Source organism: Gobius niger (assembly GCF_951799975.1).
Source record: "Gobius niger genome assembly, chromosome: 11".
Taxonomy (NCBI): Eukaryota; Metazoa; Chordata; class Actinopteri; order Gobiiformes; family Gobiidae; genus Gobius; species Gobius niger.
In genome coordinates, this window is record NC_136862.1 from 33,534,303 (window position 1) to 33,561,239 (window position 26,937).

At 44.0% G+C, this 26,937-nt stretch overlaps 2 protein-coding genes across 2 annotated transcripts; one reads left to right on the forward strand and one right to left on the reverse strand.

Moving 5' to 3' along the window:
• Positions 1-1,808: 1,808 nt before the first annotated feature.
• LOC306970198 (uncharacterized protein) lies at positions 1,809-12,216 on the forward strand. Its single transcript, XM_079566077.1, has 7 exons — positions 1,809-2,059; positions 3,610-3,735; positions 6,122-6,192; positions 6,260-6,332; positions 8,393-8,491; positions 9,480-9,585; positions 11,838-12,216. Exons 2-7 carry the CDS (start codon positions 3,613-3,615, stop codon positions 11,930-11,932), a joined length of 567 nt encoding a protein of 188 aa, XP_079422203.1. The 5' UTR covers positions 1,809-2,059; positions 3,610-3,612; the 3' UTR covers positions 11,933-12,216.
• Positions 12,217-12,470: 254 nt separating this feature from the next.
• Positions 12,471-26,161, reverse strand: pcf11 (PCF11 cleavage and polyadenylation factor subunit). The gene is made up of 19 exons (XM_079567003.1): positions 25,855-26,161; positions 23,333-23,458; positions 21,844-22,023; positions 21,488-21,739; positions 19,146-20,083; positions 18,719-18,866; positions 17,957-18,263; positions 17,182-17,313; positions 16,734-17,095; positions 15,979-16,253; positions 15,528-15,831; positions 15,391-15,451; positions 15,170-15,298; positions 14,934-15,066; positions 14,664-14,847; positions 13,868-14,023; positions 13,214-13,306; positions 13,097-13,132; positions 12,471-13,022 (listed from the first exon to the last, which is right to left on the reverse strand). The coding sequence occupies exons 1-19, from the start codon at positions 26,089-26,091 to the stop codon at positions 12,816-12,818; spliced, it is 4,260 nt and encodes a 1,419-aa protein (XP_079423129.1). The 5' UTR covers positions 26,092-26,161; the 3' UTR covers positions 12,471-12,815.
• Positions 26,162-26,937: the final 776 nt, after the last annotated feature.

The following is a 26,937-nucleotide window of genomic DNA, read 5'->3' on the forward strand; positions in this document are numbered from 1 at the left end:
GACAAAAAATTGATTTAAAAAATGACAAAAAAGTTACAAAATGAGTTGAATACCCCCCCCCCCCCAAAAAAAAGATGGGGGAAAAAAATTGATAACGCAAGGAAAAAGATCCATTTAGATGAGTTTTGTAGATCTTAGCTTTCAAATGAGGCGTTACACTGGCCTACAGGATTTGGGTAAAGCTGAACTGGAGAAAATGCTCTCGGTTCAGGAGGGAGTTAAGAGGTTTAAAAGAAAGCGGATTGTTGCTTTTTTTGTCACGTCGTCTGTATGGCTATGTCGCTTTGTTGCTGAGCTTTTATCCTCCATTTTGTCGCTACTTTGATGCTTTTAGCTTTTAGATTTGGGTAAAGCCGAACTGGAGAAAATGTGCTCAGTTCAGGTGAAACAAACTTTTTTTTTGCGGTTATTGAACTCTTACAAGGCAATTGATCCTTGGGCACAGGAAATGAAATGTAGAGGTCGAATTTCCCCTTCATTCTATCGCAAAACTGTAGAATAGCGTTGCAAATGTGGCAGCCATCTTGCAATCAGCCAAATTCCAACTGAAAGCAATGTGAAAGGAGGGGCAGACGTTTCGGTGAATACATGTGAAAAGAAAAAATGTTCCTAGCTCAGGGAAGGGCATCTGTTTTTGTCAGACCATTCATTTACTGAAATACATGAATATGAATATTAGTGCTAAAAAACAATGCAGTACTTCTGTGTCACTGTATGGATCTGTTCATCAATACATTTATATTACTGTGTGATAAATGCATTTAAATGTATTTATTGTTGTGTATTTATTATGTAAAATCATTTGACAGCAGCACATTTGACCTGGGACTTCACGTGCTCGGACCTTTGAAGAAGAGACCTGGATGATTACATTAATGAGAACAAAATCACAGTAATAAGCAGAGTCTCTGTTTGGTTCAGTGGTTCTCAACTGGTGGGTCGGGCCCCAAAAGGAAGCATTTGCAGTGGATTGCGAGCCTTTCAAGTTTATTTTGAGAAAAAGTTTAGAATCACCCCTTGAGTCTGTAAAACCTTTATCGAGTTGATTTTTTTAAATCATAATTTCAACATTTCCATGATACTTTCTGCATTTGGGTCGTGGCTTGTCCCCCGGGTGGGTCCTGAGCCACACCATCTGAGAACCACTGGTTTATATGATTTCTTGTGTAGAATGGACAATAAACCAGAGCTGGACATTACTTCTCAGCTAGTTTAGATCTGTAAAATGTCAAAAATGAAATGAAAATTCTTGTGTCTTTGCTTTGGTGACGGCTCATCATTGACTCCCCCCAAAATATCACAAAAAAATGCCAAATAAATGACTTTTATTTTGCAAATATAAAATGATCATGTTTGTGAATCAGGCGTTTGAGAGTGTTGTTCCTGAAGCTCTATGGGAAATCCCATTGAAGCTCAGCTTTTAGAAAGCAGCCCCTCATTGGCCAAGAGGTGAGGCCCAGCTTCAGGGGGCTGCCCAGGGGGGCTTCAAAACTTTTTCGAAAAGTCAGCGCTAAAAATACATGGGATTTTTTGTGTCGGACCCGCCACGTGACCGGGAGTGGGTGGGACTGTGGAGCTCTATATTTCCCTAAATAATGGGCCAAATTGCTGGATTTAAACATTTAGCAGAATAATTGTATGAATGATATAATTTAAATGAATAATGTAGGCCTATGTAATTGTCACATAAACTATCATTAAGGTTGAAACTGGTCAAACTGCTGCTTCTAAAATGACCGGGCGAACATAATATCAAGTGAAAAACATGCTCTGGTTTAGTCATATTTCCCCCCCTGAACCGCCCCGATGAAAACAGTCTGCTCACGCCCGTGTGGCAGCTCTCTGTCCCGCAGAGGAGCAGAGGAAACGCGCCTGGGACCGGCTCTGGGGAGGGGGCCGCCCCGACGCGAACTTCACCCCGCACTGGAGCCTCTTGGCCCGGTGTAGTTCCGTGTTCAGGCCGCGGCGAGACTCGCGGACTGTGGCTGACAACAGGGCGCCTCTGTGGGGGTAAACATGTCGGAGAGAGCCCGGGGCCAGCGGAGGAAGTGAGCGGGAGGTAAGTGACGCTCTGACCGAAGAATGTGCCCCTCAGGCCGGCCACATTAAGAACACAGTCCCCCGGGGGAGAGAGTGGAGGTCTGGAGCTGTCTGGAAGTCCCTTGTAGTAAGTCCTGGTTAAGTCCTGGTTAAGTCCTGGTTAAGTCCTGGTTATGTCCTGGTTATGAAGTTTATCCTTCATTACCAGGGTAAACTCGGGTTTCTCCTTGTTTGGACACACTGTGGACATTCATGCTGTTTTGTCCAATCCTTTTTTTTCTGAACCCGTTTCACAAACAAAGCGTTTCCAAAGTGCTGCGCATTTGGAAAACAGAAAAACCAAGGACCGCTTCAGGGCAGCTGTAGTGATATTCAGTGTTGGGGAAAATACTTTGAACTTGTAGCCTATGGAGTTACAGAATACCGAGTATATAAACAAATATATCAAATCTCTTTTGTTTACTTTGTAACGCATTCTGTTACTTTGTCCAAACTCTATTCTGACTTTCATTGACTTTATCTTCATGCATTAAAGCATAGTTAAAAAGTAGGAATGCATAAAAGCTGATTATATTATTTATAAGTTTATAAGTTTAGTTTAGACTTGAGTCCTGGTTTAGTTCTCGTTTAGTCCTGGTTTAGCCTATTCTTGCATGGTTGGAGGTGGAGGAGGAAAATAAAAGCAAAAGCGCAACAAACTGCTGATGTTTATTAACTGAAGAAGTGAAAAAGGACATGGGGGAAACACAGGGGTGTAAATACATGAGGTCATGCGGCACAGGTGGAACACATCAGTTTTTTGGGCTTTATTTTGAAATAAAGTTGTTTCACATTTTACAACTCAATAGGAGTGTAAATGTTGAGTTTTGGGTTGACAGTACTGACAGGACGAGCCCATTAGATCTCTGAACATGTGTGATTTAAAAACATATGTCCTCAGTGGTTAGACACCATTCAAGTTCAGTTGTTTCTCAAACTGTGGGCTGCACAATGTTGACCAAAAACCTAATTGCGATTAGAGTGAAGGAAGTCAAGTTCCTTTTAGACTTTAGTCAAACCACATGTTTCACACAATAATCTACTAAAAAGTGTGGTTTTATGTGAACAGCGCCCCCTTGTTACGGGGCAACAATACAATTATTACATAATGGTCCGTGTTATTACATGTTTCTGAAAATAAAGTGTCAAGTACATTTTGTAATTACTGTCTCAGCATGTAATAAATGATGACATAATGACTTGGGGAGGTTTATTACAAAATGCAGCAGTTTAATACAAAATAAAGGGACAATTTTATTACATTTTGGACTTTTATTACTTAATGCGGCTTAACAGGGCAGGCAAGTAACACAGGAGAAGAAAACAAAATCACAAGGACAGAACACACGGCAAAATAAAACACCAGACCAGAGACAAGAAAACAAAACAAGGGAACAAAAAAACAATCATGACAATTCCTGGTTTATCCCTGGTTTTGACCTGGTTTGTCCCAGTTTTGACCTGGTTTTGACCTGGTTTTGACCTGGTTTGTCCCAGTTTTGACCTGCTTCTGGGTCCCGGTCTTTGCAGAGGATGGAGGTGTCTGGGGAGAAGGAAGATGAAGATGGCGGCGCCGAGGAGAGCCTTCCCATGATGCACTGGGAGGAACTGAGCGCTCGCATTGAAGAGCTGGAGAGACAGGAGCGGACCGTCCAGGTGAGACCCGGGTCAGACCTGCTGTGAGAATAATGCATCTTGGGAAATGGCCCTTGAAGAAACGAGCTTCTGTTTCTGAGGAACATGAATGAGTGAAGATTGGGCTTATTCATCATCAGCAAATGCAAGCTGCTATTTCGGCGACTGCTGAGGCGAGCGACACGAGTCCCAGTTTGGGACAAACATCAGTCCCATGTCAAATGAGCCATAACTGTAGACACAGCAATCATAGTCTAAAAGTAAAGTCGAATTAAATCACCTGTAAAGCCAAAACACAGTTGGTTTCATTCTACATAAATAGGCTAATCGTAACACTCTCGCTAATGCTAACGCAGCTAGTGCTAACGTCCACGGCAGCTTATAAATCCTCTCACTGAGGAGGGTTTGTTACTGTTAGTAAAACGTACCTTTGCAGTGCAAACATGTCGCCTTTAGAGCAGTCAGTCCCACAGCTGTAATGGAGCTAAAGTGTGTCCTTCTCTTTGCACATATTAAGTAGCCATGTGCTCCGGGTGCGTCTCAGCCTTTAAAATGAATCCAATCAAACTGGAAAGGCGAAAAGGACTGAAGTAGCATGGGTCTGTCACAGTGAGGTTAGAATACTGCAGATGCTGCTGCTAATGTGGTGTTTAAAGGGAAATACTTCAAACTTATGTCCTAACCATTTGTCCCATGTTTGCACATGTGCAACTCCACTCAACAATGACCAAGCATAGATTTCAGAAGTGGGGAACTGGACTGGTAATCAAAGAACAGCAAAAAACAACAACAACAACAACATATATATTCACTGCGTTCCAAATTATTATGCAAATTGTATTTCAGTATCCAAAAGGTAAAAAAAAGAGACGTTTTTTAATGAAACTCATGGATGGTATCGTGTCTCGGGGCTCTATGAATCACTGACATGAATCTCAGAGACCTGGGATAATTAGTTTTCAGGTTAAGCCCAGTTAAGGGAAAAACTACTGAAAAAGGGTGTTCCACTTTATTAAGCAGATCATCATTTTCAAGCAATATGGGAAAGAAAAAGGGTCTTTCTGCTGATGAAAAGCGTGAAATAGTTGAATGCCTTGGTCTAGGAATGAAAACCTTCGATATTTCATGAAAGATGAAGCGTAATCATCGAACTGATAAGAGATTTGTGATTAATTCAGAGCACACAGTGCAGATAAAGGCACAATGAGGACGATTTCTGCCAGACAAATACATCAGGTTAAGCTGCTACAAAGCAGCAGACAGGTATTTGAAGCTGCTGGTGCCTCTGGAGTCTCCCAAACATCAAGGTGTCGGACCCTCCAGAGGCTGCAGTTGTGCATAAACCTTCTATCCGGGCCTCCCCTAAACTGTTCATTGAAGCTGAAGCAGAAACGGCTGCAGTGGCTCAGAAATACATGAGGACTCATTTTCAAACAGTCTTGTTCACTGATGAGGCCGTGTGACCCTGGATGGTCAGATGGATGTAGTAGTGGATGGTTGGTGAATGGCCACAAGGCTGTGACGTCAGTAAGGAGGGGGCGGAGTCATATTTTGGGCCAGAATCATGAGGAGAGAGCTGGTCGACCCTTTAGGCCCTTTTAGGCTCCCTGAAGGTGTGAAAATGACCTCTGAAAAATATGTGGAGTTTCTGACTGACCACTGTCTTCTATGCTACAAAAAGAAGAGCCGTGCTTTCCCTAACAAAATCCTCTTCATGCATGACAACGCACCATGTCCTGCTGTAAAGAAAACCTCTGCATCACTGGCTGCTATGGGCATGAAAGGAAAGAAACTCATGATGTGGACCCCCCCCTCCACTGATCTCATAATGTCAGCTTCATAACAATCAGCCAAAAGACATCAGCTCATATTATCTCTGCTCTCTGTTGTGTTTAAAGGTCAAAGGTTTCTCATCTCGGAGACTCAGGCATCAAAGTTATCTCACAGTTTCCCAGTGGAAAATACCAGATGAGGCAGCGTTCATGTGCAATTTTCTTCAGGGGGTATTTACCGTAATTATGAGAGCACATGAAGGCAGCATTTTGATACCTGAGTTCCAGAGATGAGATAACCTTTGACCTACGAGAAAATGAATGGGTGGTTCCCAGACTAAATATCACTTGTGATATTTCACTTGTGATATTTAGTCTGGTGCTAGCAGGCTGGTGTGCTGGGGCACCAAAGCCCAGTCTAGTCTCGGGCCCCACATTGTGTTTGTGCTGTTATTGTTTTTAAGATATTGATGATTCTCAAGTGAAGCTCAATGATTGAAAGTTTGTTTTTGCTTCATGGAGGTCTCCCCGGAGCCCCTGTGCGATTGAGCTATAAACACAGAGAGCACAATCTGCACATGTTTAGGTCGTCTTTAGGTCAGTATGCACTTAACCCATGTGTGTGGATCCTACAGGGGGCAGCGCTGCGAAGAGTGTGGTACGACGACCAAGAGGAGGACAAGAAGAAGAGAAGGCTGACCTCGCGGTAAACACTCTTCACGTGGACGTTTGAAGTTGTTCAATGACTTTAATGACCTAATCATGTGTTTCAGATTCCAGAAGAATCTGCAGCTGTGTTTCTATAACGACGGGGATAGCGAGGATGAGGGCGGGGCCAAAGGGAAGGTAGGCCAAACACAGGGTACCGCCCATAGAAATAAAAAGGAGAAATGTCCTGTGTTGCTATGTTCCATTGTCGCAATTCCGATGGCACGTTATTATGCCAATTTTTCCTGATAAAACCATCATAACAACAAATGCAAGTCTGATCATAAAGATTAAGGATTGCTGTTAATCCCAGTTTGATATTTTTACAATTTTCTTGCCACATTTTAAACTTTTATTTTATGACGTAGAATCAGGCTGTATCTACATACCGTAAATTCTTTAATACTGGCCTGTATTCCATTAGCGGCCGGGTCTCTGACAGAGGCCTGGTTAGCGGCTGGCGGAGGCAAATTAAAGCCGGTCTCTAAAACAGGCCGGGGCTTTTATTAGAAACTATAGCAGTAGAAATATTCCCCATGTTAGGAATTTGTCTCATACTGGTGTAAATGAAAACTCACGTGCAGGAAGTAACAAACTGAACCCGGGCCGAGGGGGACGCTGCGGAGGAGCTGATCCGAGCGTAACTTTGACACAGATTTAGCCACTTTTCAAACCTCCAGTGACTATATTTGGAAACGATATTGTGTGACCTTCCAGGGTTTTAATAAAGTCTCCATCGCGTCTTCAAAGCACGTCCAGCTGCTCCGTGTGCAGGTAAGTCCCACGCCTCAAAATAACTCCTCCCATCAGCGCGAGCGTCTCGTCTTCTCTCGGGTCAGTCTCATGATCGATCACAAACACAAACGCTCCGTCTAAACTCGCCTTTTACACAAGATAACAACAAATAATCCGGTCCGCGGTAAAAACGAAACAGAAACCTGCAGTGACATTGATGTCAATGTTCCGCTAACAGCAACGAAACACTTCCTGTTGTCCCGACAAAATAAAAGGCGTCAGTGTTCCAGCCGCTGGGAGAGGGTTTGAAATGTTAATTAATAAATGAACCTAATATTTTAGGTGCAAATGGACACAAATCTCGTTTTTCTTCGTTTTCCTGGTCGTCCGCTTTGCTCAAATAGAAATAAAGGCCTGTCTCTAATTGTGGCCTGGTTCTAATAAAGGCCTGGTTCTAGATGCCCTTGAGTAAATAAAGGCCCGGGCCTATACTAGAGCATTTACGGTATGAAAGGTGAAGGCAGATTACTGTGTGACATGTTTCACTGTATTTATATACCTTTCTGTGATTTCTTTATCATGTACGTATCAAAAAATAACCATTGGATATGTATTAGTGAATCCGACCCACAAAAAGCAGAAACGTGAATGTTATTTAGAATCTCCAAAGGTCTATACAATCCTTAATGATTTCTAACAAGGCTTTGGCCTCCCCTTAATGTGGTCGATGGTTGACAACAGCAGCAAACATCTGGATCCTTCATAATTTGAGATGTTTGGTGGCTAATGCTAACGGCTGCAGGGAAAATACATTGAGCAGGCTAATGGAGTCTGAAAAGTCTACCAGACTAACTGTCCGCATGCGTATGGATCGAATGACGCTTCTCCTTTTTATTTCTATGGTACCGCCCCCCTCAGACCTATCTCCTGTTCGACTAGTGGCCGCTCTGTGGAACTGCACGCTGTTCGGCGGACGCGGGTCAACAACCCTCACAAAGACATTATTATTTATTTTAGCATCATGGACCTTTTCTCCTTCAAATCTTCGTATTGCCCAAAATATGACTTTTTAAGTCTTAGCCCAAACCTGCTTTAGCTTTTTGTAGGTTCTTAGTCATCCAGGAAATGGACAAAAAACGTGACTAAACCAGGACTAAACCAGGACTAAACCAGGACTAAACCAGGACTAAACCTGGACTAAACCAGGACTAAACCAGGACTAAACCAGGACTAAACCAGGATTAAACCAGGACTAAACCAGGATTAAACCAGGACTAAACCAGGACTAAACCAGGACTAAAACAGGACTAAAACAGGACTAAACCAGTACTAAACCAGTACTAAACCAGGATTAAACCAGGACTAAACCAGGACTAAACCAGTACTAAACCAGTACTAAACCAGGACTAAACCAGGACTAAACCAGGACTAAACCAGGACTAAACCAGGCTCATGTGTCCCAGGGGTCTGTGGGCTGCGGTCTGAAACAGGAAGTGGTTGTGACGCTGAGGATGCTCCGAGACAAACGATTGGACGAGCTGCGGCGGGAAAGTAAAGAGGAGGTGAGTGCAGGTCTGTAGCACGGCTCCCACACAAACAAATATCAAAGTACTGCATTTCACTTCCAATGCAGATATAATGCCTACCAAAACGAGAGATGGAACCGATACAGCTTGTTTTTTACTTCCGATACCGATACTAGGGGTTTGAGCATCTACTGATATCCGATAACTACACCAAGTGACTTTGTTAACCTCTTAACTCCTGCCTGAACCGAGAGGATCTTTTTCCTCACGTCATCACATTTTTTTTCCATCATTTTTTTGTGGGGTATTCAACTCATTTTGTAACTTTTTTGTCATTTTTTATCACATTTTTGTCACATTTTTTGTCATTTTTTAATATTTTCTTTTGTCAAATATTGATCACATTTTTGTAAATTTTTTTGCTACATTTTGGTCATTTTTTGGTCACATTTTTGTAATTTTTTGTAATTTTTATCACATTTTTTGTCATTTTTTTGTCATATTTTTGTCATTTTTTTCTCACATTTTTGTCATTTTTTCGTCAAGTTTTTGTCAATTTTCTTGTGACATTTTTGCCACTTTTTCATCAATTTTTCCTCACTTTTTGGTCAATGTTTTCTCACTTTTTTGTCACATTTCACATTGTTTTCGTCTCAGTTTTGTTGCTATTTTCGCAGCTTTTTTCCAGAAGCTTTTGGATTGGGGTAAAGCCAAACTGGAGAAAATGTGCTCGGTTCAGGTGGGAGTTAAGGGGTTAAACAAATAAAACATACACTTGTGTCCCTTCTCCTCGTGGTGGAAGCTCTCGTCCGCTCTGAGTGTATGTCCATATTTACGTAGATTTAGTCGGTGAAATCGCTTCAGTATCGGATATTTGAAACCAATAAGGTATTTTTTTTCAGTGTCAGGTCCGATATCCGATACCAGTATTGGATCGGTGCATTCCTACATGAAACAAATGTAATTGGTTTTGCAATGATATTTTGGGCCATAATCCTGGAGAATAAGTGTCTGTGGGCTCCAGTCCCAGGTCCGGTCAGGAGGCAGTCCGCTGGTCCAGTCCGAGCTGGAGCTGAGGTCTGTCCAGGAGCTGCAGGGTCTGAGGACGTCTCTACAGAGGGACGCTCACGGTGAGTCACTTCCCCTGCTCTGTTTATCCGCGCTTGGGACTGATCTTGGGAGTCAGTGTATAATCCTGAAGGCTTTAAAGGCCACATTCTGACGTGTCACTTCACCCATTCTGCCCAATGTTTCACATGTTTCTACTTGATTCAGATGTTTCTACTTGATTCAGATGTTTCTAGTTGATTCAGATGTTTCTACTTGATTCAGATGTTTGTAGTTGATTGAGATGTTTGTAGTTGATTCAGATGTTTGAAGTTGATTGAGATGTTTGTAGTTGATTCAGATGTTTGTAGATGATTCAGATGTTTCTAGTTGATTCATATGTTTGTAGTTGATTGAGATGTTTGTAGTTGATTCAGATGTTTGAAGTTGATTGAGATGTTTGTAGTTGATTCAGATGTTTGTAGATGATTCAGATGTTTCTACTTGATTCAGATGTTTGTAGTTGATTGAGATGTTTGTAGTTGATTCAGATGTTTGAAGTTGATTGAGATGTTTGTAGTTGATTCAGATGTTTCTAGTTGATTCAGATGTTTCTAGTTGATTCATATGTTTTTTCTTGATTCAGATGTTTCTACTTGATTCAGATGTTTGTAGTTGATTGAGATGTTTCTACTTGATTCAGATGTTTGTAGTTGATTCAGATGTTTGTAGTTGATTGAGATGTTTCTAGTTGATTCAGATGTTTCTAGTTGATTCAGATGTTTTTTCTTGATTCAGATGTTTCTACTTGATTCAGATGTTTGTAGTTGATTGAGATGTTTGTAGTTGATTCAGATGTTTGTAGTTGATTGAGATGTTTCTAGTTGATTCAGATGTTTCTACTTGATTCAGATGTTTGTAGTTGATTGAGATGTTTGTAGTTGATTCAGATGTTTGTAGTTGATTGAGATGTTTGTAGTTGATTCAGATGTTTCTAGTTGATTCAGATGTTTCTAGTTGATTCAGATGTTTGTAGTTGATTCAGATGTTTGTAGTTGATTCAGATGTTTCTACTTGATTCAGATGTTTCTAGTTGATTCAGATGTTTCTAGTTGATTCAGATGTTTCTAGTTGATTCAGATGTTTGTAGTTGATTCAGATGTTTCTAGTTGATTCAGATGTTTGTAGTTGATTCAGATGTTTGTAGTTGATTCAGATGTTTGTAGTTGATTCAGATGTTTCGAGTTGATTCAGATGTTTGTAGTTGATTCAGATGTTTCTAGTTGATTCAGATGTTTCTAGTTGATTCAGATGTTTCTAGTTGATTCAGATGTTTCTAGTTGATTCAGATGTTTCTACTTGATTCAGATGTTTCTACTTGATTCAGATGTTTCTAGTTGATTCAGATGTTTCTAGTTGATTCAGATGTTTCTACTTGATTCAGATGTTTCTACTTGATTCAGATGTTTCTAGTTGATTCAGATGTTTCTACTTGATTCAGATGTTTCTACTTGATTCAGATGTTTCTAGTTGATTCAGATGTTTCTAGTTGATTCAGATGTTTCTAGTTGATTCAGATGTTTCTAGTTGATTCAGATGTTTCTAGTTGATTCAGATGTCTCTACTTGATTCAGATGTTTGTAGTTGATTGAGATGTTTGTAGTTGATTCAGATGTTTGTAGTTGATTCAGATGTTTCTAGTTGATTCAGATGTTTCTAGTTGATTCAGATGTTTGTAGTTGATTCAGATGTTTGTAGTTGATTCAGATGTTTCTAGTTGATTCAGATGTTTGTAGTTGATTCAGATGTTTCTAGTTGATTCAGATGTTTCTAGTTGATTCAGATGTTTCTAGTTGATTCAGATGTTTCTAGTTGATTCAGATGTTTCTACTTGATTCAGATGTTTCTACTTGATTCAGATGTTTCTACTTGATTCAGATGTTTGTAGTTGTATACACTCACTGACCAAAAGATAAAGTTTTACTGCAGCGTGATGGGAGAGTGTGACCGCTGTGCAATCCATTTCATGCTCCCTGATCCAATCTTTCACAACATGAGCCTCCCTGTAATCCTTGCGTCATCATCTTGGAATATGCCTGTGCCGTCAGGGAAGAAGAAATCCACAGATGGTAAAACCTGGTCTCTGTGTTGGGGAGAATACTTTGAAATTGTTGTTACTGAAAACTTGCCTTAAAGTGTATTTTGTGATGTAAATACTCTCAAATGAAAGTGTAACTTTACCAGAATACAGGTACTCAAAATGAGCATTGTAAATACATGTGTTTAGCTGCTCGTTCAGGATGTTCATGGTGCTGGGACTCTGTTGTTTGTGCAGGTCTGAGTGCGGAGCTGGTGTCAGTGCTCCTCATCAAAGACCAGCTCAGAATTGAACAGGAGGCTCTGCTCCTGGACCTGCTGGACCTGACCTGACCACCCACCCTGGTCTACAGCCACACAAAGCAACGCAGCCACTTTCAATCAGGATTACCACATAAAAAACTCAAAGTGTGGGTTTAGAAAGTTAGTTCTGGTTTAGTCTGATTGGTTGGGCTAATGAAGTATTGTTAACACTGCAGCGTAATCCGACACTAACGTCCAGTCATGGCCGTTTACTCTTGGACAAAAGGAGAATCTACTTTATTGAAATATTCATCTGAAACATTAATATATTTGTTATAAATGCCATGTACTGAATGTTTATGTACTGTGAACCATTTATACTTTATTAAAGTCATTTGTAAAACGTGGTTGTCTTTACTCAGAGCCAACAACAGGGGGCGACACATCTGAACTTAATGCACTGCATTATGGGACAGAAAGCACTTTTCCACATTTAACAAATGAGAGACTGTGGACAAATACAAGTAATAAAGTTCATTAACATAGTGCAGAGCCTCAGACCCACTTTGGAACCTCTAAAAAAAACAAACAAAAGCAACACGGTTTGTTTTAAACAGAACTTTATTGAAGCTGTGAAACGAACAGATCCACACCAAAATATAACGTTAAAGATTTTATTTCAATAAAATTAAAATAAACACAGGCTCCATTTCCTCTGCGCCATCATCCAATCAGCTCCAGGATGCTTACCTTCAGGAAACGCAACGGCCAATGGGCAGGGAGCAAATATTCACAACAAAAAGACCAGGAAATACCAAAAATACTTTAATGTCATTTGTATAAATTAAATCATGTACAACAGTTCGACCTGGTTCAATAGAAAAAGTCTTACTGCGAGGCCCCGCCCCGCGCCGTAAACAAGCTTCATCTGGAATGAAGTTTATTCACTACAATAATAAACTATTAGCCGCTGCTAGCTGCTAGCAGGCTCCTGTTTCACAGTCACTTCCTGTTTGACCTCCTCGTTCACTTCCTGTTTGATCTGGACCACTGCACACGAGGATCTGTCCTCGTCCTCAGTCTTTATGAGGACGCTCAGTTTGTCCTCTGTACTGAGCGCGCTCAGTGGGTGCTCAGTCAAGTGTTTACTCGGAGACGGCGTCGCATCGACGTATGAAGACTGGAACAGAGAGAGAGCAGGTCAGAACCAGGTCAGAACCAGGACTAAACCGGGACAGACGGTCTTGTACTTACTTTCTGATAGTCCTCGAAACATGCTGGGTGAAAGTTCTGTGGGGAAAGAGAGGACAGAGTTACAGCAGAAGTACTCATACTGCAGTATTAGTGTTAATAGATGGATTGTGTTTGTACCTTGTCGTCGACTCTGATGGCATTCTTTAGGAACCAATCCTCCTCCTCCTCCACCCAGTACGTCTCAAACGGCTCTTGACAGATCTCACACAACTGCAACACAACACAGATACGTCAGACCTAAACCATGACAATCCCACAGGTCTGAACACCACAGAAAACCATGCACCGCGTCAGGAAGTGATGCAATACCACGAGCCAATGACGCCACAGGGCGCGACGCCACGAGGCCAATGACGCCACAGGGCGCGACGCTAGGGCTGGATACAAATCTAGTTTTAATAAAAGGTCGACCTTAAAAAAGGGACAAGATGGAAGTTGTCATTTTATACAACTCATGCATGATGACAGTGACAGTGCAGGCTTTTAGCGGAGGTTGTGGTGAACAGGTCTGGGCTTATTCTACACATTGGGACATGGCTGGAACATGCACGTTCTTAAGTTAACATTTATGAAGCTCCATCTTGTCCATTTAATAAATCGCGGTGTATTTTAATCAGCATGATTATTGGTCCTACGCAGAAAAATATGTGGAAGGTGTTCATGAACATATTAGGCGACAGGGTGTGAAGTGGCACGATGCGGAAGCACTTGGTCAGTCCTAACCCATTCCCAAACCTGGCCTAACCCCCAGGACTGGACCTTGCGTCTTACCTCTGCGACCTGGTCTTTGGTGGCCCTGACGATCTGGATCTCCTTCTCTTTGGCTGCTGCCTGGTTCTTCTGCTCCTCCTCTTCGTTCTCTTTCTCAAAGAACAGGCTCTTGGCCCGTTCCTCCAGGTCAGCGATCTCCTCAAACTCGATCCAGTCCTGACACAAAACAGAGAACATGAACAACTCTCTCCAGGACTGTCAGTTTCCACCGACTCTGCTTCACCTTTTCAATGCTTCCATCAGCCCACTTTACAGTAAACTGGTACTTTTGTAGTACCCGTTTGGCCTCGATTCTAATGAGGTGGATGCAGCCAAAAGCAAAGCCATACCCACCATGGATACAGTACCAGATTCTACAAAATACTGGAAAAATAAACAGGCACAAAGACCTTCGCTCTCTTCCTTCTAAATCTGATTGAGTTGTCAACACATTGCTGACCCATTTCGCCTTGAACACATTTAAAGAGTTTACACAGGTGGGACAAGTCATATGGATTGCTTTTTAATGCCCAAACACTACATAAAAAAGGCATATACTCCATTTCATGAGATTTCTAAACCTTCCATTAGGCAACAAGAAGAATGAGAATCAGCGTTGATAATCAAAAGCAGCTACAAACTTGAGCAGTAAAAACAGTCGAGCAATGTCATTGAGATTTGTTAGTGCTGATTCAATGTTTCATGTTTTTTTTTGCACATTTCAATTAGTGACTCGATGCTTTTTAAGTGCCCCCTCACCAGGTTCCAGTTTTTAATCCACGTTTACTTCCGCCAGCAGGCCAGAGGAGTCACTCACCGTGAGGCCGTAGTACCAGCGGCGGTGTGTGATCTTCTTGGCCGCCACCTTGCCGGCGTGGTTCTGTCTGAAGTGCCAGTCGAGGTGGTCAGCGTAGAGGTCGGTCTGAGCTGCGGTGAAGCGCATACTGCACAGACAGCACTGGTTCCCCGTGTAGAGGCGCGTCACGGCGCTCTCGTAACGCCTGAGCAGAGAGGGGGGGCCGGTCTGTACTCGTGATGGTGTTTACAGGGCATTATAATGGAACACTCAAAAAGGTTTGTGTCATACTGTTTCATGGTGTCCAGGCTGAAGCTGGTGAGGTCAGGTAGATCGTCCTCTGACAGTTCCTCCTCCTCTTCCTCCTCCTCCACTGGCACTGGAGCTGCAGCTGCAGCTGGAGTCGGGGCCGGGGGAGGGCATCCTGCAGAGAAAAACATCTCTTTAGCTTATTCTCCTCTCCAAACCCTGCTGTATCTTAATCATCAGTTCTGTGTATGACAGATCATGGAGGAGCGTGATGGTACCTGCGGGGGCGGGCGTGGCGCTGCTGGGGGCCTCAGGCTGAGACGGTTTGATGATGCCGGTGGAGATGAGTTTGGACAGAAGGTCGTTCACGTCCACCTGTCCAAAGTGGTTCTCTGGAGCTGGTGCAGCTGTAACAGAAGATCCCAGAGGAGGTTTTAGCAGTGACTTACGCTGTGCTCAAAGTGCTGTAGGATAGCTCGGGGGGGGGCGGGGGGGGTACCTTGAGGGAAAGGCACTGTGTTCTGAGGCATAAACGGCGCGTTCATGTTGCCCATCATCACCTGGAAACAGAACACACATTAGTAACGGACACTTCCTGACGGGACGATGGGGAAAGGCACAGGAGTTGGCCCTCACCGGCTGCTGCTGCTGCTGCATGCCCAGGCCGGGGTTGGGCCCCGGGGGGTAGAAGACTCCCTGGGGCTGGGGGAATGGCCCTGGCTGGATGGGCTGGATGAAGTTGGGTCCCTGGAAGCCCATGGGTGTGTTGGAGGGGAAGGGAGCGTTCATCTGGGGTTCGGGGAAGTGTTGGGGGCCCATGTTGAAGCCCTGCTGGGGGGCCATGGGGCCGTCAAACATGGGGGGCCCCAGGGGCCTCATGGGCTGCTGCTGCTGAGGGAACCGGGGCTCAAACCGTGGGCCGTCGAAACCAGGTCTGGGTCTGAGGAGAGGAAAGGTTTAGTCTTTGGACACATTACCTTCAACTCCAACTACGCTGAAAACTAACAGGATTTCACAGATTTGAAAAGTACTTCAGGTGAATAACAACGATATAAAAATCCTTCGCTGTCTACAGTGAGCTCCTCACCTGGGCCCGGGTCCGTCGAACATGGCGTCGAAGCGTGGGGGCCTCGGCTGGAAGCCCATGGGCCCCACGCCGCTGTTGAAGCGCGGCCCGTCGACCCGCTGCATGGGTGGCTCGAAGCGCTGCTCGAAGCGGATTGGTCCCTGGGGGCGAGGATGTGGGCCGTCGAAGCCTCTCATTGGCCCGCCGTGCGGCATGTGATCAAAATGATCGGGGGCATTGAAGCGGGCGGGTGAGTCAAAGCGTGGGTCGAACCGGGGCCCGCCCTCGAACCAGCCCTAAGAGGAACCACCCGTTAGACAGAAAGTAATAGATGGACATGAGGAAAACAGGAAGTGTTCACACTGGAAAGATCAAATAGGGCTTAGCACGGTTACATACTGGTTACATTAGATACCAGTGCTTTAACCATACCCATGCCTGAACAAGACCTTTTCCGATACCGGTCGTATACTTAAAAAAACAGAAATGTGTGGAAGATCTGCAGATTATCATATTGGGTTAATCTACAACGTCAAGAAATGTGTGAAAATGCGGAATAAATTGGGGGAAAATTTAGTAATAAAAATGAGCAAACAGAAATTGGGAAAACGAGACAAAATTGAGAGAAAAACAAAACTTCCCGACATTCCTCTGGTGTGGTTGAACAGTACCAGCCCTACATGTAGGTCAGTCCAGCTCAGTCTGAACAAAGCCTTGGCCTGGAATCCAGATGGGACTGGTTCTACAGATTGAAAAGCATGAAGTGCTGGTGTCACCTGCGGTCTGTTGACGGGCGGCTGGTCGCTGAAGCCCCGCTCTATCCCCTCATCGTGCCGGACTTTGAGGATGGATTTGGGCTGGAGGTTCTGGGGAGGTCCAACCTCTATGGGCCCCTCCTCGGAGTGCTCCGAGTTGGGGCTCTCGAAGCGCGGCACGGGGCTGCCGTCGGGCTGGTCTCTGGGTGCGAGGTGGGGGGCTGGCAGGGGGGACAGGCGCTCCCGCTCGAACCGGGGGGGCTGCTGGGGGGTGTGAGCGGGCGGCTCCGGTCTGCGCTCCGGGAAGCGCCGGTCATAGCCGCTCTTCACCTCCTCGTCCAGACGCTGGCGCTCCGACAGAGGAGAGGTCAACTCACGGTCCGCTGGAGAGGAGGGCGGGGTTAGCACCAGCGATAAAGCGGGACAGAAGCGGGACTAAAGTGGGATTAAACCAGGACATGTGCTGTACCTGTGTCGCGGGGGTCGGCTCGTCTCTTGAACCTCAGTCCGGGCAGAGACTTAAGCGGAGGGAACTCTTTCCCGTGGTTATAATCTTCGATCATGGGCCGTGTTTCGTCAGCCTCTTTACTCCTGCGCTCGCCTGTGGACAGAGAGCACCATGTGACCACACAAATCTGACACAATCCAACTCCATCAGCCAACACTGCACATTAGACACACACTACAGTGACAATGTTGCACAAAGTCTGTTTGACATTTGTCATGTTTAGCGTTTCCCCTCCTGAAGATTCTGGCGGCGAGACGAGAGCTGACGCACCAGGAAAGTTAGAAAAGTGTCTCAGTCACAAAGAACAAAGGTTCAAAACACTAGTCACAGTGAGCCATCCCCCCATGGGCTCGTGAATAATAATATGCATTTGTGACGTGTGTGGCAGCAACATGATTAAAACCAGTGCCATGGCAACCACGAGCACACACAGTGCACGGACGTGCACGCACACGCAGGAGCAGACAGGGAGACGAACACGAGACTGAAATGACATGCGCCCCAGGTGAAAGGGATGTTCTTAACCAGGTTGGCATCGTGTTCTCGTTAGCTCAGCTGTATCTCTTTTGCCCTTGACAAAGATGCTCTACTCGCTGTTACTAAGAAGCTTTCATGACTTCATGTGCTTTTGGCAGTGCCTCAGTGTCTGTGCTGCTGAGTGTCTCTGTCTGCCCTTGTGCTGATCACACACTGAGTAGAACAGACGTCTGGACCGTCTAAACCCAGCAGCTCTCACCTGGCCGGTCCCGCGGGGCACGGTAGGCCTCGTCCTCTTCAGGCCACTCGTCGCTCGGAGGCCTTTGGGACACCTGGCTCTTCCTCAGTTTGGACTTGTGCTCGTAGTATGAGGCCTGTGCTGGGTCCAGGCCGTCAGGGGGCCCTCGCTGTGGCCTCTGCCCAGAGGAGGAGCTGCCTTTGGGGGATTGCTCCCAGGACTCTCCCCTCTGCTTCTCCTCCTGGTATTGGAACAGGTGCTTGATCTGATGGGCCAAGTTGAGGAACTCCTCCTCAGAGATCTCGCCGCTCTCCAGACGCTTGCTCGCCTAAAACACACACAGAGAATGAACAAAGGAACGTGCAGGCGCGGAGCAGCTCAACGGCACCGCACCCAGACCTAAGAGGGTCAGCGGTTCATCCCAGCAACAGAAAGTGTATAGTGCTGCAGTGCCTTTGAGCAACACACTTTAGCTGACCTGAGGTCAACCTCTTGGTTTCTATGAAAAGAACTGAACAGTCGATTTGTTCTGTAAAATGACTTAAATGTTTGTTTGCATGGTTCATCCAGAGCACAACGAGGCTGCGTTTGTTTGTTGTGGCTTCAGTCCGGAACAGTCTGAATATGGGAATGTTGAAACCAGGCCAAAAACGGCAGCTGGACTTATTTTAATAACTTTTACAATATTTGATCTGTATCGTTTGGTTTGATGTCTCTGTGTTATGAGATCAAATGGAGATGAAGTGGGTGAAGTGGGTGCTGGCGTGTTGAAGCGGCGCTCACCCTCCTCAGCAGGTCCTTCTTGGAGGCGGAGTTGAGCGCCTCTGGGATCTGCAGGTTGGCGTCCACACTGAGCCGGTGTTTGGGCGTCCGCGGCGACGGGTGCGGCTTGTGCCTCGGAGCTGCAGATTTGTGAGGCTCGTCTTTTCCACTGGAACAGACACATGGTTAACACGGCCGTCCCTTTAATTAACTCACTGTAACCGAGCACATTTTGTGTGGCATTACCCAAATCTAAATGCTTCTTGACCTGAGAGTTTATAGCCTGATCATTTGAAAGCTAAGGCCTACAAAAGTCACTTCTTATTCCTTGTTTTTGTTCTGCAAGTTTTTCCTTTTTGGTTGCTTTTAGACTCATTTTTGTCATGAAGCTTTTAGATTTGGGTAAAGCTGACCTGGAGAGAGTTAAGTTTCTGAGCAGGTGACTCACTGTTTGCCATCGTCCCAGCCGCTCCTCCAGCGGTGCGGTCCGTCTTTGGCCTCTTTACTCCCAGGGTCGTGACCACGCGGCGAGTCCCTGTCATCGGCCCCGCCTCCTTTCCTGCGGCCGCTCTCTGATTGGCTCTTCTTGCCCCCTGCTGTTCCCCCGCGCTCGGCCATGCCCCTCCCGTCTCTGCTACGGGCGTGTTGGCTCTTGTGCGGTGACGGCGAGTTGCTCCGGCCTCGGCTGCAGGGCTTTGGAGACCTCCGCTCCTTCTCCTTGCTCCCGCCTCTGCCGCCGCCGCTGTTGTTGCGTTTTGGCGACAGACTGCTTGGCGATCGCGAATGGGAGCGCGAGCGCTTCCTGGCGTGTGTCCGAGCGTTTCCGCCCATTTTAAACTCCTCCTTTATCGTCACTGAACCGTTCACTAACTTGACTTTTTTGGAAACCTCCTCGCGCTTCTTCTTTGGATCTTCACCGTCTTTAGCATCGTCTTCTCGTTTCTTTTTCTCCTTGATTTCTTCACCGTCTGGTTTCTCCTGAGTCCGTTTTTTCAAGCGCGGGTCCTTCTTTTCTTCTAGACTTTTGTTATTCCTATTTGGCACGTGTTTCGTCAAAGGCGAGGGAGATTTGGACTTGGATTTTGGCGTTTCTTCCAGGCGCTGCGGCTTGGCTTTCTTCTCTCCGTGGGGTTTCCTGTCCGCAGCAGGAGAGTGGTCCTTCTTCTGCTCTTTGCTGGGGGTCAGCCGGTTGAGGCGGGGGTCCCGCATGGGTGGGGCCGGGGCAGGGGAGGTAGTAGTAGTTGTCGTAGTAACAGGGGGAGGCTGCTTGGCCTCAGCGGGGGCCGTCTGGGTCGGGATCCAGGGGCGGATCACGGTCGCTGGAGGTACGACGGCTTTAGGGCCTAAAGACGAGAGCGCGGTCTGTGGCAGCACAAAGCCCCCGGCCTGAAACAAGAGAGGACATAAACTTATTAGAACAACTTTAGGCTCGGCTGTGGTAGGATGTTGTGTTTCCCTGTAGGGGACAGTCCAGAAAAGACAGGATCAGACCCAGTTCAACTTTGGGTTCATGGTTTTATTAGAGCACTTTAACATTTATTTAGTCTACAAACAGGAATCTGTCTCTTTCACTACATTTTTGTGACTTCATAGTTATAAACAGGAAAAAAAACTAAATCATAACGTAGAAATGCAAATATAAAATGTTTTTTACTCCTAAACAGGCTCAGCCTGATTCTGTGCATAAAATATATATTTTTGTTTCTCGAAAAAAGGCCCGGCCCTAATCCCAATTTATTTCATTGAAGATTTTACACTTTTAAATTCCCCGCAGAAAACCCTGTTCTAGGGCGTATACCCGATATATATTTTTTATTAAAACATTTCCCCCTTGTTAAAGGCTCTATTATTATTCTGTCATCATTTTAGTCAAATATTTTTGCCGACTAAAACGATGACTTCAATTTTAGTCGACAAAAGTATCTAGACACTTAAAAGAAGTCTTTAACTAACTCTCGACTAAAATGATATTTCATGTTTGTCAAAAGACTAAACCTCAGTTAAAATATGTTGTTACACTGAATGTTAGCTGTGGTCCAAACTCATTCCTAACTTTACGAATATATTTGTAGCTTCCTAATTCTTCATAGAGTCGACGTTACAGGCACATTTCACCATCTGCACTTTCACAAAAATGTTAGAAAACTAGCCTGCACGTTCATTTATAATCAGATGCACAAATGTCTGAGTTTATAATTTACTAAACAAACGTTATTACCATTACCAGAATCAGGTATAGTCCCTTTAAGTGAATTGTGAAAGTAGACATTTGTAAAAGACACTGTAGATTTATTGAAAACACAATAATGTTTACACCAATGAGCCTGTGATCCGGAAAAAGTGACATTGAAAGTTGTAAAACATGCTCATATATGGGACTTTGGGAATGAGTTTGGACCCAACCTAACTAATTATTCAAAAAAGTATAGCGCCTTTAACCTCTTTAGCTGAGCACATTTTCTGCAGTTTCACATATACAAAAATCTTAAAGAAAAAAATAGCGACCTAAACAAGGAAAGAAAAACCTTTCAAAAGTTACAAAAATGGGAAAAACATGCCAAAAACCCCCACAAGTGTTACAAAAATGTTTTAAAAAAGCATCTAGAACACAACAAGTTACAAAAACAACAAAAAAGTGACGACAATGTGTCAACAACGCAAGGAAAAATCTGTTTTATAGGTCTTTCAAATGAGGCGTCACACTGGCCTATAGGCTGTAAGCTGCCAAAGCTTTTAGATTTGGGTAAAGAAGAAGTGAAGAAATGGCCTGATGTCTGTGGAGATAGTTACCAGTTGTGCCTTGGTTTGCTCCAGCTCCAGCTCGATCTTCTTCTGCTGCAGCTCCAGCAGTTGCTTCTGCTTGGCCAGGAGCTGCTGCCTGATGAGCTGCTCCTGCGTGAGGCTGGAGGGGGCCACGGGCAGCGCCGACACCGGGACGGGTACCACGGGTGGGGGCGGCGCCGGCGCCGGCTGCTTCGCCGGGGCAGGCTGGACCGCTGCGGGCTGGAGGGGAGCGGGGCGCGCTGCGGGGGGCTCGTCTGGCTGCAGAGACACGGGACAGCTTTATTTACTACAAGTCAGTGTGTCTGAAACGTTCACCTGGGTTTCCATTTAAAGGTTATTCGACTTGTGGGTTTGTACCACACCTGCTTGAGGAACTTGGGGTTGACATGGATGCTGTTGGCTGCAGGAGGCAGTGGTTTGATGGGCCACGCCGGGTCCACGCTGGAGACCCGGACGTCCAGCGCGTACAGCTTTTTGGCCGGAAATACTTCGTCCCACGTGGAGCGCAGCTTAAACAGACTTTTCCTCGTGTTTTCATCCACCTGCGGGAACAAGAAGAGGCGCTCGGTCCGGAAGAGAACTCAGGGAACGGTGGACAAATGTGCAATCATGAGGCATGGTTTATAGAACAGAGTGAGCCTAAGTCTGAAACAGAATCAATTCTCAACAACCCAGGACAGACTACACTATGAAAACCTTTAGCTGTGAGGGAAAAGTCCTATTGTCTTCACTCAATACAAGACGAATTCAAAATGCTGCTAAACCTTGTGATGTATATTTGTTTGGAAGTGAACAGAATGGCTTCAAATTTCAGTAGTGGTGTTTCTATGGAGCAAAATGCTGAAGTGTGATACAAATCAGGAGCTGAAATGAACCGAGAAAGAGTTTATTTCAGGTTTGACATAATGAACAGGTTATTTTAAATGACTGGTCTTTCAGGATGAGGGTCAACGGCCTTAGATTGTGCTAAAACTGAAACATGTGGCATAAAACCCCAAACGTTGTGTTTTATGCGTCTGTAAAGTCAAGTGAAACTTTTCCACCTTTCAGAAACATTCACAATATTTATGTGAGTGCATAGTTTCTTGGCCAAAAACACATTTGCAAGTATGAGCGTCGCCAACCCAGTGGCCAGAGTCTAAAAAGGGAGTATGAGGAAGAAATATTCAATAACTCTTTTACAACGTTACATTTTACCATTTCTACACAGTACGGTCCTTTAGGACAAAACATTTAAGTGATTTGTTTTCTCAGAAAAAATGAAAGACTAAACCAGGACCATAACAAGGCTCAAAATGAAATGGATTTGGACTAAATGACTAAAATGTGTTTTACGCACATCAAAAAGCTGCATTATTTAACATTTATCTGGGAAAAAAAGTTGACTTGGGTGAATGTTTAACCTTTGCTTCTGGGACGCTCTGGATCAAGTGTTTTGGTGGTTCCATCAACAGTGAAAACCTACCAGAAACCATCTCCATGGTTACGCATACATTCCTTCATGAAAACCTACTACAAACTCTAAAAACAAATGACCCTGGAGCGTCACAGAGGCCACTGTGATGGAAAAGGTGCTAAGCTGACCATGCACTGAGAGATCAAATACACACAAATCAACTTTTCCTCTCAAATGAAAAGTTCCATAATGCACCTGTAAGTTCCCGTGTGTTTGAGGCAGCGTTCGAGAGAAAGGCGTCAGTAAAAACCTCCACAATTCAACACATCAGTGACTTGGATAGAAACACAGCTACTGAAACCCAGCCGCTTCCATTTGCTTTATTACAGTAGACAGACAGTAAAGCGACAGAACAGGAGGCAGTTTGAAAGCTACCGCTGAAGACTGGAGCGTACCTTCTCAAAGACACATATAAAGGACGGGATTAGGTTTTTCGCAAACACCGTGAGGTACTCTCGGCCCACGTTCTTCACGATGGAATCCACCAAGTACAAAACGGGGAGCTTCTCCAACGCAGGCGCCTGAAGTGATAAAAACTCCACAAGTTTAGAACACACAACAGAGCAGGAACAAAAGGAGGAGAGTCTTAGGCAAACTATCGTCTACAAGAGGAGGAAAAAAGGAATATACTGAGGCTGGGTTGCACGGACACGCTTTAACCGCAGGCTCACATTAGTGCCGAAACTCGCAAACTAAGACTGCACACCGCTGGGAAAAGAAACAGATTTTTCTGACTAGTGTTTGCAATTGATGTTTAATGATAAAGGATATGAGTTTGGTAGCATTAACATCTGACACAAGACTGAAATGTGAAAAAAAAAGAACAGCGTTATCGCGGATTGTTTGAGACGATCAAAATCTCATTTTCAATTTGATGGCGATGGCTTTAACAGCCGGAACAACCATTTCAAATGCCTCCATCTTGGTTTAAAGTGCACCGCTGCACAGACTTTATTTGTGAAATCCAATGATCTTAAACAGTTGTACTAATCTGAACCTTCGGTCAAAACTTGGTGTAACCCAGTACATGAGCACTAAAGACACCGCCCCCCAAAAAATCCCAATCTTCATCTTGAAATAATCTTCACATTGAGTTGAATTCTGAGTAAAGTCACAATTGTCACTATAGCACTACCTCGTCACATGCAAAGCAAAAATACTAAATAAAAACGATATTCTTCGTCTTGTGGAAAAAAATAAAATAAAAATGGTTTCAATGGAGTCCAAAAAGAGAAACCAAACTGTCGCACCATCATGACTTGCAGCAAAAAATGGATAGAAATCCTGAAAACAAAAAAAAACAAAAAACACATCTTCATCTTGAGAAAAGTGAAAAACGTTGTTCTGCTGGTTTGGATTGAGTCCAGAGAAGTGTCGGTCTCCACAGTTTACCTCCAAAGAGGGTCAGACCACTCTTTGTACATTACCGCAGTCACTTCTTCGGGACAATCCCACTTTTCAGGAGCTCACAAATGATCGTTTTTTTTCTTTTCTTTTTTTAGGTTTTAAAGATCAAACATTTCAAATACATGTGTTATCTTAATGTTAGCTGTTAACCTTTGAATCCTCTTAAAGACCCATTAGCAAAGTAGAATTCAAGTCACTAAAATAATAAAAATGACAAAAAGCACATTTCACATATTTTATTACAACTTTTTAAACCATTCATTATAAAATGACATTTGCAGATAATCCACAGCTAAATCAAAGCGAAGGTTAAAAGCAGAGAGCAGCAACTTCTATTCACAGCGAGGCCCGGGGTCATGTGACCGAAGCCACCAAAAGGTCAGAGAGTCAAAATCCACCACAAAACATCCATGTTGGAAGAAGGTTTACTTTAAATACATTAAGAGACAAAACCATTACGAGCCATTGACTAATGGCTCAAACAGCGTCTCACATGGATTGGAGACCAGTGTTGTAGCAACCAGACTCGTTGCCATAAACCCACCCACTCCCTTTCTTACTACCATTATACATCCTTTGAGCTTTCTCCTCTTGTTTAAGAATATAATACTGAAAATAAGGAAACCAATCCATTTTCAGTACTTTTATGAACTCAACTGCGTATATAGACTGATCTCGTTCCATTTCTAAATTGGAGACACTTAATACAATGGCCCAGTGTCAAAAACTCCTACACGTTTCACACAGGCACACTGCGTCACATCAGAGACAATACGAAGTACGTTTGTTTGGTCATTTTTAGGGGCTTTTCAACGACGGAACTACCCGTGAAACTATGGGCTAAAATGTTACGCAGTGTGGCTTTAACTGCGTGACGCAGAAATCAAAGTTGAGTTTCGGTTTATGTTATGTAGTGATGTGATACGTAAACGTAAGTTGATCCAATAATTACTTTACCATTATAAAATCACGAGGATTTTGCAAAAGTAGCCGTAAATACGTACTTCTAATATAGGAACCTGTACATAAAGATTCAAATACAGCAGCTCGATACTGTTCAAAAGTGCAAATATGAACTAGCCATCATTAAATACATACGTTTAAAAGTTAAATCTATGCGAATACTGTACACATGTCTCACTAGAAACTAGAAGACTCCATTGCAGCCACTCACAGTCACACGGTTCCTTTAGAAACGGTTGCATCAGAGCAGTAACTTAACGGTGGATTTTGACTTCTCCGGCCTCTAAGTCTATCAAAAAGACTGCCTTCGACTCTGGACCAAAGCCCCCGAAACTAAAAATAACTATTTGAAAACGTATGATGATGGAATCCAAACTTTAATACAAAGTTTAAATATAGAAATTCAGAAAAATATCAGGCAAAACTACGCGTGGCTAGGTGGAGACATGAGGTTAGCTGAGCGCTGGTCGCCATGTTTATCTACGGCCTACTTGCTGTTACATTGACATAAAGCGGCTCAAATGTAAAGTATTCTATGCATAAAAACCTTGCTGATTTGTGCTTCAATAATTCCGACGATATCCTTGGCGAAGCTGATGTTCTCCTCGGCCAGGATGGTGAGCATGTTGATGTGTGGCTTGCTGTTGAACGTCAGGTCTTCCAGGGAGGACTCGTACTCTCGACAGGCATCGTCCCTCGCCGTCGTCGTGTCCTCCATCTTTGCGCTGCCAAAACCTCCGCCAAACGTGTGCGCCCCGACACCGTTTATCACAAGACAGTCCATGAACACATCGGGCTAACTGTTTCGAGACGGTGGTTTGAAAAAAAGACGGTGGTTTTGCGGTAAATTTACGGTTACTCCTCCTCCGTGTCCCGTGTGTTGCCTCGTTACGGACACGAACAAGATGGAGGCGGCTGGAGTGGAATGACACAACCGTGTACGTCACTCTGGCGGCTTTATACTGGGCGTTACGTCCAGTCGTTTCCTGGCCGGGATCTTGGCGCTGATTGGTCAGAAGGGATACAAGACATACGAACAGGCCAATCGGAGCTCGGCAGGCGGACGTTTGAAGATTATATAACAACAGAACAAGGTAAACAACAAAGGCCTGAAATATTGATTATTTTAAGGCAAATATATTTTCATTTTGAAATATCAACTTAAAAAAAACAACAACTTTGCTTTACATTTCAGACCGAAATACAAGAAAAATTGCAAATGCTCAATATTTAATTCTTTTCATATAGAACTGAAAAACTAGCATTTTCTGCCTAAAAAGGCCAAAAATTTAACACATTTTTGGGGGGAAATATTTCAATTAAGGACAGGTTTAATTTCATAGGGTTATATTGTTGCGATATTGGACACAGTTATGTTTCAGGGGGGATTTTTGAGATGCTATGTCTATAAATAAACAGGTCCTTCATCCCCACTGCTGTCAGACTGTACAACACTACTCTTAAGTAACTTATGTACAATAACTACTATGCAAAACTATGTGCAATAATCTCTGTATCAACGTCACTTCATCAACCACCTGCACTACAACTGTAAACTTTGCACTGCCAATGCTGACATTCTGATATTTTACATTTTATATTTTATTATCTATACTTTTTGCCCCTTAAA

Coding starts and splice junctions, on each gene's coding strand:
- LOC306970198 (XM_079566077.1), top strand. CDS start 3,613: ATGGAGGTGTCTGGGGAGAAGGAAGATGAAGATGGCGGCGCCGAGGAG. Junction 6,333..8,392: donor AGGGCGGGGCCAAAGGGAAG/GTAGGCCAAACA, acceptor CATGTGTCCCAG/GGGTCTGTGGGCTGCGGTCT. Junction 8,492..9,479: donor GGCGGGAAAGTAAAGAGGAG/GTGAGTGCAGGT, acceptor TGTGGGCTCCAG/TCCCAGGTCCGGTCAGGAGG.
- pcf11 (XM_079567003.1), bottom strand. CDS start 26,091: ATGGACTGTCTTGTGATAAACGGTGTCGGGGCGCACACGTTTGGCGGA. Junction 18,867..19,145: donor GGCTGGGACGATGGCAAACA/GTGAGTCACCTG, acceptor TGTCTGTTCCAG/TGGAAAAGACGAGCCTCACA. Junction 14,024..14,663: donor GCTGGTACTACGGCCTCACG/GTGAGTGACTCC, acceptor GTTTTGTGTCAG/GACTGGATCGAGTTTGAGGA.